Below are 16,768 nucleotides of genomic sequence, written 5' to 3'. Positions count from 1 at the left end.
CCCGACACTCCCCCAGATAGCAGATGGATGAGACGAGTGACCACAGGCGTGAGGGAGTGTGTGTCTGAGTGTGTGTGAGCCCATTGGATTAGTCTTCATTTGGCGCCTCTGTCATGAGGGAGGGGAGGAACGAGCACAGTGTGGCAGAGCAAAGAAAACACACAGGGTCAGGCAAACACACACAAACACAAGCGTGCGCTATTAACCCCCCCCCCTCCCTTCAGCTCATCAACTTTATTTTGCAATCTTCCCTCAGAACCATTAGAATACCCTGAAGAAATGACTTTCCAATTAAAGCGGATCTAGAGGAAGAAGAAGGTTTTTCTTTTTTCCTTTTTTTTTTATCTCGGGCTCCTGGAGTTCTTTATTCCAATAATTTAAATTGGAATTGATTTTTCAATTTACCCGCTGACTGCTATGGACACAGAGCAGAGGGCCAAATGGAGCCACGTCCCCGGAATATTTGTCACGATGGCGCGCCACATGTAAATTTGCAAAAGCCTCCTAAATAGCAATAGATTTCCTCCTGTGAGAACAATCAGGCAGGACAACAAATGTACTGCGAGTGATTATTCAGCAGCATCGGGTATTTATCTCTGAATTTATCGAGTAGTAGATCTTCCTTTAATTTCCTTTCCTCACTAATTAGGACAAACAATCACAAATCTGTTCAATTACAAAATAATAGGTTCAAATGTATGATCTTAGACTACGTCCACACCACAACGTTTTCGTTTGAAAGTGCATCAACTCTGGAACAGATACCTTTGGCGTCCAAAACACTCAGGGCTGCATTATTGTCTGGACGGGTGTAAAACAGAGATGTCGGCCCATCTCTCTCGGACATTTGCGTTCACACGCCATAGAAAATATAGAGGAAATGCATAGTTCAGTGCACAACTGAAAACAGCTTCAATTACGAGCATTATTGACGCTGTTGTCTTTGCTTACAGCTATTGTGCAGTTTTCGTGTTTCACAATGATACAGCTGTTTTATGTGGACAGGAGACTATTATTCAAGCTATCTTCGATAATTCTGCAACCAACAACCAATTGCTTCCTGTTTTCACCGGCACACACATGCCCAGTGGACGAGAGTGGTCATGTGTTTTCAGGCTTTTCAGAGCCAAAACGCTTGTGTGGACAGAAATTGTTTTAGTTTGAATTCAATGTTTGCAAATGAAATGTAGTCGTATGGGTGTGGCCTGAGCAGTTTATTTAACAGATTATTTGTAGGGTTTATCTTTTATGAGGTCATTTGTGCTCAAATCATTCATTCAGCCCAGACCGTTCTATTACACAGCGTTTCCACATGTTCTGAGGAAACAGTGGTCTGGCCCAGGCAGAGATCTAGAGCTTCACGTGTTTGACAAACTGTACCTATGAACTCTGCGAAAACAGCAGTTCCAGCTGCGTCCTAATGAGCATTTATTGCGTCTCCACTGCAGCGAGCGCTTTGCCGAGCTTCGCTTCAAAGCCGAGCGTATCCTTCTCGGGCTGTTTTACAGATGCGACGCGAAATCCGAGGCTGTTCTTCTGTGGACGAATGGCTCTGTCTTTGGCTCCTGACAGCTGCGCAGGCTTGTTGTTCGCTCTCTCCTGAGTTGTTTTAATAAAGTTGTGCTGCAGGAGTAGTGAGAGAAGATTAATGGACGCACAGGAAGTGTGGCAGTTGTGAGAGGATGCAGGACAGAGCGGGCCAGCAGCCATCTGTTCCCTCTCCTTTACAGCTCTCTTAATGGAGAAGCAAACCAAACAACATGGATCTGAGCCCTGCAGACAGACACACACACACACACACACACACACACACACACACACACACACACCTCAGCTGCACACACCTAAACACAAAACATCACTTTATGTGACAGAGATGAGAGCTAGGCTTTTGTCATTGTATTCCCTTGTTGGATGTGTGTGTGTTCTGGTGCCTGTCTGTGTGCGTGTGTTTGTGTGTGTGTGCGTGCATGTGCGGGTGTGTGTGTGTGCGTGCATGCTTTTTTTTTTCTTTACCTTTCAGCGAAATAAAGTTGGGTGTGAGCCACGGCTGTGAGATTTAGATGAAAGACACAGCCTGGATGGAACGTGATTAAGAGATATGTTCTTGAGGCAAAACAGGACTTGGCATTTGCTGAGACAAAACCTAATCAAATTAAAGCAAAACATGGCCATTGTTGTGGAGTGTGTTCTCTGCCTGTGTCACGTTTGAAATGAAACACTGTAGAATAGATACGGGCCGGTGTCTGTGCAGCATCACCAGCGCTCTGCTTTTATTCAGATTTACACACAGGCACTGACTAATGACGGTTGTGCCCAATGATGCCTAAAGCGCTTTATGAAGCTGTCTGGGTTGTAAAAAATGTTTACTGTGATGGAGCTGAGCGGCTCACTGAAACAGTATTATTGTTTACAAGTTATTGTTTTAGATTAATTCACTCAGCAGAATTGTTAAAATTCTGCGTCCAACAGGCGTGACCACCTCCGGTCCGTCCCTCTGTCAGGAAGGATTTGGCCGTGACTCCCCCGCGCTCTTAAACCGGCTCTCCACATTGATTATTAGGCCGTAATGAAAAACCAAAGTCCGACTGTTTCTCATTTTGTTTATTTTGAATGAACGCAGACCATGTCACGTTAAATGACAGGACGCCTCTTCTCCCTCTTCCTCCCAGTGAAGACATCTGTACGACATGATGAAGTTTCCTCTCCGAGTATCAATCCTGTAATTGAGCTCAGGGAGAGGAGACGTGATGTGCACACAGAGGAAGTGGAAGCCCTCGCTCGCTCTTCCCTCCCTTTCTTCTCTCTCTCACTCTTTCCCTCCCTGTCTCTCATCCAGACACAGGTTAACTCTGTGTCGTCACTCTTAATACCCGCTTTTACATTAAATTTGTCAGTCACCTCTCTGTAGACGGTGCTTTAGCATTAGCCGCCGCAAAATCTCTCATTGTCCGGACGCGCTGGGCCTCGGCAGAGAGAAGAGAGACACAAGTGGAATCTCACAAGATCGTCTCTTCGCAGCGCCACATCCTGAGCGAGACAGCGGCCTGGAGCTACGATGTCTTTACTCGTGTCTCTTTATCTGTCTCGAAACGTTGCTTTCTTAACGTCGCACTTCGGATCCCGTGGATCATGAGGAAACTGAAGTGAGAGCGGATTAAATATTAACACAACCTGACACAGTCCCCAGCGGAGCTCCTCGGCCACTTCACATGATACAATTAAAAACATCCCTGCATGCATCGAGCGGGAACACTTATCAACAACGCGCTTGCTTTACAGACTCAAAAAATAAATCTTATATTAATCTATGGAGAACCCCGACAAGGAGGAGGCCAAGGTTTCCATGCAGCCACTTAGCTGAGTAAGAGAGCTGGAAATAAAAACACAGAGAGGGAGATGAGAGTCCTACATTATTTATACACGCTAATGGCGGTTGACTGTGCGCGCGAATCGGCAACAGAACAATCTGCTAAAATAGACACACAGCTGTAATCAAGGCCATACATTTCCTCTTCTTCTCCTGTTCTCTGCTAACTGCGCGGTCAATTGGAGTCAGTTTAGTAGCATTTGAATCTCTCGCAGTAGATTATCTCCTTTTAATGGAGACAAAAGACAACGCAGGAGTAGATGGCCATTGCCAGAGGAACAGATTATACCTTTGTGAAGCTTCCCCAGCTGTGTACAGAGGGGATACCGCACACAGCCCTGACCGCGACATATAAGATATCACCGTGCATCTACCGCAGATAAGAACAATAGCACATGTGCTTTACCTCGTTCGGTCCGCGAAAGGAACCCATTAGTCTCGTTGTGCAGCCCTAAAGCTCAGCATCACAGGGGGGAGCCCGCCGCTACATGCACACACATGTGCCTCTCATTTCCTATGGCAGTCCAGGAGTATCCTTCAACATCCTATTGTAAAGTTTACCAGGGGAGAGATTCGGCGCATTTAAAAGTGCCCAGAGAGAAACGCTAAATGATGTAAACGCAGGCAGCTGCTCGTTGCTAATGCCGTACAGTAGACAAAGAGGCCCAGGCGAGGCTGGATGTGTACAGTATCTATATAACATTATGGGCTCTCTTTCATCTCCTCGTGCGCTCTAATTGGAACAACATGAAGACTGAAGGTGTAGTAAAGGTGCAGGGAGACGAGCCTCCAACCCAATGGTGACGTTTTTCTGTTTCTGCAGTTGCTCCCAACGTAAACACAGATTTGAGCGGCAGGTTTTTTACTTAGTCTGTACTTCACACCTGTATGGTCTGACAGCTTAACTGGTATCCCTCCATTGACCCAACACTAATTATGTGATTTAATTTAATATCAAACTGGATGAATTTCGCTCAATCTAATTTTATTTGTTTTGCCCATATTCACAATTTCCCTCATAGAGTTTAACAAGGTGCGACATCCTCTGCCTGTAAACCTCAACTAGAGTGACGAAAACCTCCAAAAATAAAATCCTATTAACGGGGAAACAATCTAGAAACCTGAGAGTCACAAGTGAGGGATCCCTCTCCCAGGACAGACAGAAGTGCAACAGATGTTGTGTGTAACAGAGCACATCAACATCAAGCATCAACTATTTGTACACTTGAAACTTGAAACTAGATTGGCCCTCAGTAAAGTCCACAACACAGCCCAGACCCACGAGGCTCCTAAAATTCAACCTGCACTGATCCACTGATCTGGATCCGCTCAAGAATCCTTCCCTGCCTCATGTCACATCCTTCCACTCATTATCGTGATAATCTTTGTAGTAGTTTTTGCGTAATCCTGCTGACAAACAAACAAACGAAGGCAACTATGAATTATATGATTAATTATGTCACAATAATGTTTTTCACACAATGTTCCTCTGTCAGGGTTTAGGTCTGTTTGCGTTTGTACCACTCCCCCTCCCCCACCTTGATGTGGCACAGGCAGGACATTTCATTCAACCATTAATTTGTTTTTTTAATACCATTAACCATCGGCCATTAATTCTTAATCACTTTTAATTAACTGTTTCAGCCATTTATTCACTGGGTAACGATTTCAAACCATTTATCTACAACTTTTACCATTTCCACCATTTGCCCTGCACTTTTAACTATTGATTTTAACTATTTATATATTACTTGTGGCGATCCATTTCAAAAATGAGTCCTTTTCACCATTGTACTATTCGATAAATGATGCACGCAGTCACTTACTTTTGCCAAACTACACACACACACACAACCACACACACACACACATTCAGAGCATATTGTGTGTATATATATAAATATATTTATATTATATGATCATATAAAAAACAAACTCTTGAGAAATGCATTTAATAGGAAAGTAATAGTCCAACAAATCAGAAAAGCAAATCCAGCGACACACTGTCATCATTATTTGATACTGTTCTGACATGCAAACTCTATTAAGCTGTCTTCAAATATGCAAAAATGATATGATTTTACAATGATTACATATTCACTTCCCCAGCTGGCTGGCTCCAAGTGTCTCCATTTGTCATCGACTATTGTGTCCAATTATATGATTAGCTTTGAACACTCCAGCACTTCGAGAGCTCTCGTGTGTTCTGCCGCGCAGAGTGATTCACAAACAAAGTCATTACAACATGTATTCACACATATCAAATAACAAAACAGATGGCCACTGTGCTCGCCGCCTGATTTGTTTTCCACACGAGTGGTAGGGGAGAAAAAAAAGAAAGTAGTTTGTCTGAGCTGTGCTTAATGCTGACTGTTTTTATTCCCAAAGAAGAGCAGCTGGCTGCCGCGCTGTTAGATCAGCTCCTATGAAAGACAATCTTGTTTTCATTAATTTCTCTACAACAAAGGCACTTGTTGGGAAGATTTAGAATTACAGCTGGTAAAGCTTCCGGATAATTCATCACAGGGACTTGACAGGAAACTTAATTGTTTTAAATGCCAGTTGCTGTGAGCGGCGCGGCTGGTTTTTCTTTGATGTCTAACAGGTGGGACAGATAGATGACCCTCTGATGTTTCATTTGACCCTTGACCCTTCGGTTATCAATCCACTCGGAGTCCGCCAACCAATAAAGCTATCATCGCGTGATGAACTGCAGTTCCCAGAATTCCATGTGAGATGGAAACATTGGAGTCTGCCTCGTCCTGTTAAACGGGGTGTAAATCTACCTCCTCTATATGCCCTGGTCATTTCTTGCATATGAACATTGTGTGAACCAATCAGAAACCATATGGACTCTCCTTTACCGCTGCCACACACTGACTTATCTCATTGAGAATTTAACTGCTGGTAAAAAGAATTAAACATGAATAAAACCAGAATCACTTTAAGCAAAGGCTCCGTGTGACACGGTATATTCAGTTGTACGATAACCGATCCAAAACTTGCCGCGGTAGACGTGGTTACACTACAGACACGGAGGCTGCCTAATTGTATGAGACACTACATAGTTACTCAGCTACACTGACTCACTGTCTAATCCAGTTAGGACTGCGTTGCTGTGACAGACACACTAACTTGATTATTTTAGCAATTGGCAACACCAAATCAATTCTTAGCTCGTGCAACGTTTGTGCGTGACACCCATCAGAGGCGTCACATTCAAACGTGAGTTGTTTTTCACAGAGAAAAACCGTCACACATTCACACACTGCTGTTTATTCACTTTTTTATTTTTTTAACAAATCACAGGTTCAAACGGCACCAAAATCGCCACTGCACTTGCCCAGGCCATTATCAATACACAAACCAAGTGTGAAGTCAGGGAGGTGAACAGTTTATACCTGTATACATACAGACAGACAATTGTGATAAACGGATCATTTGCAGGATCTTGCTTCTAACTCCTGAGACCTGACATGAAAGCACCCCTGTGCAGGAAAGAGTTTTCTCTCTTAAGGTTGAGGTTGCTCTAAATCTAGCAAATAACCTCGCTGACATCTCTTGAGGATGTTACTGTAAATGCACTTCAAGTGACTGAATCATTTAACATCTAATCAATATGATTCGCAATGCACCATAAACACACTTCAGTCTTGGTTGAGGGAGCCGTTACAGATGTAGTTAACTTCTCTTTGAGCGTCGACGGCATCGAAAATGAAACGAAAGATTTGCCCTCGTGAAGCAATTTGAGACGTAATAACATGCAGGAACCAAAAAGGGAGAAGTAACTCTGCACAAGACACAGAAGAAACCAGCACTATCCTCGTCTGTCCTGCTCTGGCAGATAGATGGGATCTCGCTGTGCCATGCTGCCATCACCTGGTCAATATATTTTCAGCAACTTTAAACGTGTTTGGTGTAATAATAGATTTTATATGTTAAATTTACTCCGTCATGATGCAACACTGAGATGCAAAGTAGGTGAATATAAAAATATGTCATACAGATCAAACAAGAAGAGAAACCTTGAAGAACCCACCATTGTTTCCATGCTGTGGAGGCTGTCAGACCCATGATGGTTGTGAGGTGACATAGTGAGGAGGCTGAGGAGGGTTTCAGTATCTATTCACAGAATCAAACCAAACACTGAGATACTGTCGGCTATTTCCTCGATGATCGCCAGCTTTATTTTTGCCTGCGTTCGTTACACCTGAGCCACAGACTCCGACGCTGTGTTTGCCGGAGCAGAGCTGCACAAAAAAACATCTCAAGTCTCATGGGTGAGTCAATCAGCTCTGAACACAGATGTTTTTGCCACAACAGCAGCACTCCCATACTGTGAGTGTAAATTACACCTTGGAAATTAATTGCAAGTTTTGATCCTTTGGATAATGAAGTATATTCGGCGATACATGCAGAGGAATCCACACAACACATATATATGTGCTGTTTCATATCATTGCACTGGTCACGTTGCTCCCTGATCGAGTGTGGAGGCTCTTCCGTCGCACGCTCCGCAGATAGTTCCTGTACAGGATCACACTGATCACTCTGTCTTGGAACTGTTTGGAGACAATGTAGAACAGAATAATGTCCAACACTGTGCTCATGTTCATCAGGAATGTGGTGAACACCGCCCACGTGCTAAACCCGCCATCTTTGCCGTTCCCCATCAAACGCAGCACTAAACACACATGGAAAGGCACGAAACACACCAACACTTGGATAATGAGCGTGATGATAATGCGGATCGACTTCTGCTTCACTTTCGGTTTGAGTTTCGAGGTGCGGCCGTGGATCAGGTTGTCCACGATGACGATGTAGCAGCCTATCATGATACATATGGGAACCAGGAAGAAGAAGATGAGTCGGACAAAGTTGACAGCGTTGTCGTGGCGTAAGTAGATGATGTCTTGCACCTTGATGCAGGTGGTGAAGTTGGAGATGCGATCGGGGTCGTGCTCGGAGAAGAGCATGGGGACGGTGCTGCCCAAAGTCATAAGCCACACCCCCAAACACGCCACCACGGCCTTGGGGACATTCCTCAGCTCCTTGCCATGCTTTGGCTGGACGATAGCCATGTAGCGGTCCGCGCTGATCAGAGCAAACAGCCAAAGAGCCATGCAGGGGTAGAAAATGGTGAGAGCGGCAATAACTCGGCAGAAGATATCTCCGAAGGGCCAGTAGTCCAGGTGGTGGTAGACCATCCTGAAGGGGAGCAGCAGGATGAAGGTGAGGTCCACCACCGCCACGTTTATCATGTAGACGGTGACCGAGTTCCTCCTCTTGGTGGTGAGAGAGAAAACCCAGAGAGCCGTGATATTGACGATGACTCCAATGACGAAGACGAAGCTGTAGAAGATCAGACCGGCCAGTCGGTACTCCACCGGCCCCTGTTCTGGCCTCTCAGCACTGGACTCCACAGTCATGTTGAAGTTGTTCAGATCCAGCTTCATACTGAAACTTACATAAGTCGGCAGAAAGACGATCGTTTCATTAATTATTTCGTAGCAAATGATCACTGTTTGTTTCCACTGAACTATTTTAAATTTATGTTCTAAACAGACAGTTACGTCTGTAATAAGACATTTTATAAGTTAAATTCTGCTCCAAAAATTGCATGAAAGAGTTAAAGATGTCTTCTTTGATTAAATCTTTTCAGTGAATTATTAATATCTAGTTACAAAATAACTGAAGAGAGAGAGAGAATAGATATTGCAACTTACTTTTGAACATGACGTTGAAATATTCCCTCACGTGTCCATTGGAGACTGAAAGTTTGAAAAAGAAAGAGTATTGAAAGAAACCAATGTGAGAAAACACTGTGGTTGAAATAACCAGAAGATGCTTATCTGTGAGTACACATTAAAAAAATTAAATAGAACAATCAAATATATTTACATGTATATAAAGAAGATCAGAGTTACTGTAACAAATGTGGAAGTGTGATCTTTGAGACTGTCGCTTTGTCTTGATGAGAAATCACGTGATTTCTGTGGTTCACATTTGAAAATACATGTCTGGTAAAAGAGAGGCAGATTATATAGATTATTCTTCTGTCTGCTCCTTTTCATTCATGATTTGAGCTTTTGGGTTTACATTTAAAAAAAAATTATTTTGTTGACAATTTAAATAAACTTATATGAGTGAGTGAATGTGAAAATGAATGTGAGAAAAAGAAAAGCAAAACTATTTCTGTAAATCTGTAGAATAAAACCAACAAGGTGATTTACATCAGTTTGTACAAAAGCACAGCATCAATACACACAGATAGTAAATAGCTTTAAAATCTCCCTTTCCTCTTCAAGTTTAAGGTCACACAGATCAGTTCACCTTCCCTTGACAATAAAAGACTGAACTTACCACAGGAATCAAACAAACATCTTGTCAGACTTGCACCAACAGGTTCATGAAGTAGCTTTGCGATTTAGCTGAGCACTTTACACTCACGGCACAAAAAGAGGAAGTGAATGCTCATTTCTCAAAAGGGCAATGTGATGGAAACAGTGGTGAGAGTGTAAAAGCCCCCAACACTTCCTGCATCGGCTGTGGGCTGCAGTGGCTTCTTTACTTGAGATTCCTTTACAGTAGCTACGTAGCTGGAACACAAAGGGCTACAGCTTTCCACAGTCTGCAATTACACCCCCTTAAAGAAAATGATGTGCCATTAGAAGTGGGAGTGTGTTTGGCAGGCAGAGAGATGGCAGATTTAGGGCGAGTTATTGATTGGAAAAGTGGGGTCTGTCACAGCACATTAGTTCTCAGGGGAGTAATCCACAGCAGGTTGCTGTGAGAAGCATCTGCTGCTGGAGAGAAGTAATTAAAAACAGGATGTTGAGGCAGTTGCCATATAAACAGGAAATAAGATGGTGGTAATAGACACTTCACGCTGATGCTGTGAGATGGTTTTACACCACGTCGACTTAATGGATGCAAAGCGCATACCTCAGGTGAAACGCTCAAGGTCAGTCTGGACCTGGATTGAATACAGATGAACGTGTGTGATTAATGTGTGTGCGAGCTGGTTGCGGCCGTGAATTAGGACGTTTGGCTCAAAGAACATTGTGCAATCAAAACTTCATCGCCCTGATCTTCTAACCGCTAGTTTTCATTCCTGTTATGGATCATACGAAACAGGAAGTAAGTCATACTTGACTTGACTAGACTTGTGGACTTTCCTGTGACGGCTCGCCACTTTCTGATTGACCTCCATAAAAGGTTTCGTCTATTTTGTACAGTTGATTCAGATTTGCCATTTGCTCTGACACCTCTCTGCATGATCGCTACGTTATTTATACCCCTGTATTTTCACAACAGTCTTCATACTGACGCTGCTCATCCAGTTGGATTCTTATTCCAGGGAAATAATTATCTATCGGCTCATCCTCTCGATGTGTCTTAAAAATCTCACAGCAGATGGTACTTTGTGCTCATTGCAATATGTTGTTATGACAACAGTCTGTGATGTTTCATCTCCTTGTTACTTGTCATGTGGTTGCCTCAGTGAGTTCACCACTCCATGATGAATAATAGCCTGTATACAATAATTATAATATATAATATGTGTGTAGAGCATTATATCAAGACAACATTGGGTCAATTTAGACTTTTGTTTCCTTCCCTGGATTTTTTGACTTTTTAAATTTTGTCTAAAGTCAAACAGACATCGATAACATTTTTAAAAAAAAGGAGTAGTTGCTTCTGATTTGAGATTTGAGATTAGGTGCTCGATCTCTGTCAAAGACGTTTTTACTTCCTTTACCATGAACTCATTATGCTGCTTTACACTGTCCTCTAGAGGTCGATAGTGATTACTACAAAAAACATTCTTATTTTTTGGAGCCATCAATTTCACTGCATATAATTCTATGATATTATAAACATATTAATCTATTGTAAAACATTTGCTCTAACCTTACATACTTACAAATTGTATTAAAAGTTTAAATGATTCAGTTTATTCATTTATAGGATACAATATTATAGAAAATGACGTCAAATGATTATTTTATTGATTATTAAATTAAAAGTTAAAGAGCTCTACACATAAAATAGGAGCTTAAGAGTTTTAGCAAATGTCCACTTTTGTACCATGGTCGACCTCTCAAGTTTAACCTGGAATAAGAATTCCAGCATTTCAGAAATTAAGTAAAATCCTACAAACCTGCCCAACTTAAATCATTTTAACTTTTACAAAAGTCTGGTATCTTGAACTTTTCATCGGTTTTCATTGACAGTGTGGTAGTGACACACACATACATACATACATACACAAAAATGTTATTTTATTTCAGATGTTATTTCAATACATTCAAACTTATGAACAAATTGGTGGTGAGGAAGATGAGGAGGAGGAGAGTGAAGAGTATGATTCAGAGGTATCTGTCAATCACACAACACTGGTTGGTTTTTAATGCATTACAGTAAATGAAGTGTGAAGCCTTCATGGCCCTTCATTGTCTAAACTATATACTCTATATATGTCGGGGGGTTTGTGGTTTCTGGCATCATTGCCTCTTTGATAAACTTTTTGTCACTGAAGCCCCAATGAATCCTGGGATACTTTGGGCTGGGAAGGATCCTCATGTAGGACAAGGAAGGAGCCTTCAGAATGGGACAGCCTTGTTGAGGCACAGTGACTATCTCAAAACAAATATGGGCCTTTTCTTAGCAAAGGGGTTGTGGTCTAGGAAAGGTGTGAACCTTGTGGACCATGTGGTAAATGGTGATCATGGTCCAAAAAAAACTAATTCGGGCCACCTTTGGTTGACAGGCTGGCCTAGATCTTGCAAAGAAAAGCGGACAGGGAAAGTTCACATTATAACAGTAAAGCTTCTAAACAAGCCACATATGCATTTCTACATCCTTATCAGGGTCATGTATCTAAAGATAATACAGATACACATCCATTAGACATTTGTTTATTACCACTTCAGCATGCATCAGTGTGATAAGAGCTCCCACGACAAATGACGGAAACCATCTAAGGGAAACAATTATTTTGTGTGTACTTTGTAGCTTAGTCCAAGTCACATTTGTTAAAATGGAAAGGGCGGGATAATTGACCTACACATATAGCCACCAGGGGGCAATCGAGACCCTATGCCGGGTTTTAGCGAAAACTGCAGCAGTAACTAGGAGGAAGGTATCAGAGGACATTTAGGCTAAAAACAAGATGTAAAAGACACTGTTTCAAGTCGAATTTGAATGTTGTGGCTTATGGACACTTTGTCCCCACAGGAGCAGTATGAGACATTTTAGTTAGTTTTTTTATGTTTGAAGAAGTGGCCACCAGATACATCAGTTATATTTGATTTGGCTGCAATGCTGTTTACCCATCAAACTCCAAAATAGTTTTTTGAATTCAAACACTTCACTAGGCGCCCTCCATCGGCATAGTGGTAAATAGATAATGAGTGAATTTTCATTTTTGGTACACCAATGTTCACGTCCATTTAAACTAACTCTAAAGCAGCTGAGACGATGATGTGATTGTGCCGATGATGAGATGATAAACGTACAGTTCCTCAGTTTTCCTGAGATTTGACAGCTGAGTGGTGAACTGAATCTTAGTTTGTGAGTCTGATTTCACTTCCACCTTAACAACTCACTTCCTAAAAAAGAAACGTATGAGGATGGATCCGTTGTGAGGTTTGACTGTAAATATTAAATTGTCAATTTCAAAAATGTCCCACATGTTCATCGATGTCTCTTTCAGGTCTTTTTCAGTGGTCTGCCTCATCAGTTTACTGACCGGAGGACTTATTCTATTTTTCAAGAACACTTTTCTTTTCTTTATGATGTTGATGTTCTTCACTTCTGTAAACTAATCTGGTCCAATATGAATGAATTCCCATTGGCTTAGAATCCATGACGACATGACCGCCTCCATATCAATGTTGCGATCAGTTTCTGGGAGACCTGATTGAAATAGAAGTAAAAGTTTCTCACATCTTATTTAACTCCTGGTGGTGCAGTGCTTCACTTTGCTCGCTCTTGTTTAACCTCCTCTCTATGAGTCTCTCGCTGGCTGCACCCGCAGTGGTGCTGTTGAGTGGGACCTTGTTGCCATCAATAATATCCTTGGAGGAGCCTTCGGGTGACGTCCTCACCACGCTGGAGAAGGACATGCTGACCTGCAGCCTCAGCAGCTTCTTCAGTTTCCTCTTGTAGCCCTTGCAGGCGAAGAAGTAGATAAATGGATCCAAGCAAGAGTTGAGGTTCATCAGACACACCGTGATGTGCAGCGACACCTGGAAGGCTGTGAGATCAGCGCAGTCAGGGCTCGACACCAGCTTGCGGATCATGTACTGCAGGATGTCGATGTGATAGGGGCTGAAGCAGACGACAAACACCAGGGACACACAGCAGATCACGCCGATGACCTTGCGACTGCGGCCAGACTTTTCTGTCAAATGGTTGTTCTTGGCTGTTAAGTGGAGTTTGGAACATAAGACGGTGTAACACACAAGGATGGTGATCACCGGGATGAAGTAACCCAAGAAGACAGCACCAATCAGTATAGTGGCAATGTGGTCGACCTTCTCAAAGTTGGGGTATTCCATGCAGGTAATGAAATTGTCGTCTTCCACATTGGTCATGGGCATGCCGAGGAGGGGGAGGGTCTGTGCCAGGACCAGCAGCCAAACGCCAACACAAATGTAGCGTACGTTGCTGACCCTCCTGAGTCGGGCGAAACGCAGGGGCAGGACCACAGCAATGAAGCGATCCACGCTGAGGCAGGTCATGAAGTTGACCCCTGCATAGGTGTTGATGTAGAAGATGAAGCCCGAGATCTTGCACAGCGTCTCGCCCAGAACCCAGTTGAAGCCCAGAGCATAGTAGACAATCCTGAAGGGCAGAGTGAGGGTGAAGAGGATGTCGGACATGACCAGGTTGAGGGAATATAAGGTGGTGGAGTTCATTTTCTTCAGGTTGGGACGGATGACGTGGAGGGCGAGACAGTTCCCGAGAAGGCCCACGACGAATATAGTGCAATACAGAATGGGCATGAAGACCCTGGCGTAGGTCCGGTGGTTGTAAAGGGTGTTGCAGGTGGAGCCGTTGTTGGTGGGTGAGGAGGTAAAAATCACAGGTGCAGCGGTGGAACCCATTTTTGATGTTGTAGGAACCAGCAGCTGCAAAAATTAAAATAAAATGAGTCATAGCTTTGGGTAAGCTCGGGGGTTTCACAAGATTTCTGTTTTGTTTTGAGCATCAAGTTAAAGGAAACTAACTCAGACGTGTTAAACAGAATGTAACAGTCTTTCCTGATATGAAACTTCAACCCACGGCACATACAGGCTTAAGACTCACTTTCAATAAGGAAGTTATTGTATTTTGCATCACCACACACAAATTAAACAGATGTTGCCTCAAAAAATTGTCCTTAAGTGTGTTTGTTTTACAGTAGCAAATTTTGATAGTTTCTTAAAGAACATGTATATGATAGTATCAATGTGACCTGTAATAATAGAAATTATTAATTTGAATTTTGACAAATTGAATTTCCTTTTCATCTTGTTCTAGTGCTGAATAAATACAGTTTTTTTTTATCATCATTACTATTATCGTTGTTGTTGTTGTTGTTGTTATTATTATTATTATTATTATTATTATTATAAGTAAGTCAGGCAATTTTTCTGTGTGTCCTGTTCAACAGAAGTTGTTTTTGTGGTGTGTAGTGTCACCTTGTGGCTATTTTGGAGCAAAGCCTGACAGGGACCAAACTCCACTTTCATGTTTTTTCACTAATCAAAATTGCAGTCAGTCATGACATTTTTAAGATTAAAAATAAATGAAAGTATATTAAAGTTTTACAACAGCTTGAAAGTTTTTTTTCCACTTATTTAGCTGTTTTATTCTGTAATTTGTCATATAAAGACCCAGAATATCACAATATTATTATCATAGTTAGATTAAAGACAAGATACAAGATGACAAGAAATAAGAGTTGTGTAAACAGAAGTTAAACCGTCCCTATTAACACGATATCCACTGATGCAAACCCACAGGAAATGTGTTTGGAAATGAAAAAAGTGAGATGAAGGAAGTGTGTGAACAATAACACACTGCTTTACTGTGAGACTGAATGCAGCTGCAACATGCACTCTCGCATTTTAACTGCAAAAAAACACCGGGTGTTGAAAAACAACTCATTGCAAATGAGGAAGTCTGCTTCCCCAGGGTGCCCTTCTTCAGAATGGCTGGCAGTCGGAAAGTCACATTGTTTGAGCCAAAATTAAAACCTGCTCCCACTGTGGCCATCTCCTCATGCAGCAGAGAAAACACATTTCCGGGCAAAATCAGGGCAAACATGCAACGTCGCAATAAAAAGATGTTATAAACCTACATTTAGCAAGTTGAAATACATAAGGTTTGAATCTCAGTAACATAAGTTTTTACTTTTCCAATGTAACTCAAGCATTATCAAGTGGTTTGCTTCAAACTGTTGGTGTCAACTTTGAGTTGTTGCTTTCACTCTGGTGATAAGTGTTTTATCACAGAAATTGTAAAGACACATTTAATTATTCCTCATGTTTTCATTTCAAAATACAGCAGATACAGTTTATAAAGGTGTGATGATGATGATGATGAAGATGATGATGAAGATGATGATGATAATGGAAATTAGATACAGTTTTATGTTCCACTCTTTTTGCAAATTAGGTTTCAAGAAGTTTGCAGAGTAGATCACGTTTTTCACACCATCAGCCTCTCACAAGCTAAGTGGCTAAATTTAAAAGATCTTCTTGTTACAGGTCAGAGAAAAAGACAAACAAACACACACACAAACACACACACACACATTTCCCCCCCTCACTCACCTCTCGGATGGAATCTGATTCTCCGCTGATTTACTGAAGTCAAATGGTTCCAGACAACATGGACCAAAGTTTATCTCAACTGTAATAGTTCCCCTGACACTCACTCGAATGTGCCACGCGGACTGAGGACAGCATGACACAGAAATCAAGATCCGTATCTGCTGCCTGTAACCATAGTGACAAAATATCCTGTTGTAGCTCTCTTTATCTCTCTCTCTCTCTCTCTCTCTCTCTCTCTCCTCACTTATGCATGTTTGTGTCTCTACCTCTCCACCCTTTGGTTTAACCTTTAAAACTCCGTATCTCTCTACAAACTCAACATTGATTAAAGTTTAAAGTAAAGAGTGTCAAACGCCATGTGACACTGAACTGATGCATTATCATTTTTAATTTTAGCCTCTTGAGGTTGATAAAGCCGAGTTTGTTGAGGCAGGTGCGACTAATTTCAGGGAAATAAAATCTATGCTTCATGTGGCGTCCTGTGCCATGTGTGCACTGTTGGCAGGATGTGGCTGCAAATGGTATACTTCATAAAGAGACTATTTTGGCTATAAGGCCTCAGTTTAATATT

The 16,768-nt window shown here is 42.0% G+C and overlaps 2 protein-coding genes across 7 annotated transcripts; both read right to left on the bottom strand.

Annotated features, from left to right (window-relative positions):
- Positions 1-6,642: 6,642 nt before the first annotated feature.
- gpr18 (G protein-coupled receptor 18) lies at positions 6,643-10,177 on the bottom strand. 6 transcript variants are annotated; one of them, XM_020100631.2, is made up of 4 exons: positions 9,734-10,177; positions 9,272-9,390; positions 9,097-9,141; positions 6,643-8,833 (listed from the first exon to the last, which is right to left on the bottom strand). In XM_020100631.2, exon 4 carries the CDS (start codon positions 8,824-8,826, stop codon positions 7,822-7,824), a length of 1,005 nt encoding a protein of 334 aa, XP_019956190.1. In that variant the 5' UTR covers positions 8,827-8,833; positions 9,097-9,141; positions 9,272-9,390; positions 9,734-10,177; the 3' UTR covers positions 6,643-7,821. The 6 variants fall into 6 exon arrangements, with proteins under 6 accessions (XP_019956190.1, XP_069389678.1, XP_069389680.1 ...); XM_069533577.1 differs by having other exon boundaries at positions 9,298-9,390; XM_069533579.1 differs by having other exon boundaries at positions 6,643-8,827; positions 9,734-9,854.
- Positions 10,178-11,638: 1,461 nt separating this feature from the next.
- gpr183a (G protein-coupled receptor 183a) lies at positions 11,639-16,440 on the bottom strand. Its single transcript, XM_020100574.2, has 2 exons — positions 16,198-16,440; positions 11,639-14,508 (listed from the first exon to the last, which is right to left on the bottom strand). The coding sequence occupies exon 2, from the start codon at positions 14,482-14,484 to the stop codon at positions 13,318-13,320; it is 1,167 nt and encodes a 388-aa protein (XP_019956133.2). The 5' UTR covers positions 14,485-14,508; positions 16,198-16,440; the 3' UTR covers positions 11,639-13,317.
- Positions 16,441-16,768: the final 328 nt, after the last annotated feature.

The sequence above is a fragment of the Paralichthys olivaceus genome, chromosome 10 (assembly GCF_024713975.1).
Source record: "Paralichthys olivaceus isolate ysfri-2021 chromosome 10, ASM2471397v2, whole genome shotgun sequence".
Taxonomy (NCBI): Eukaryota; Metazoa; Chordata; class Actinopteri; order Pleuronectiformes; family Paralichthyidae; genus Paralichthys; species Paralichthys olivaceus.
Note: the sequence above shows the minus strand (reverse complement) of the source record. Positions and strands in the feature narration are given on the sequence as shown.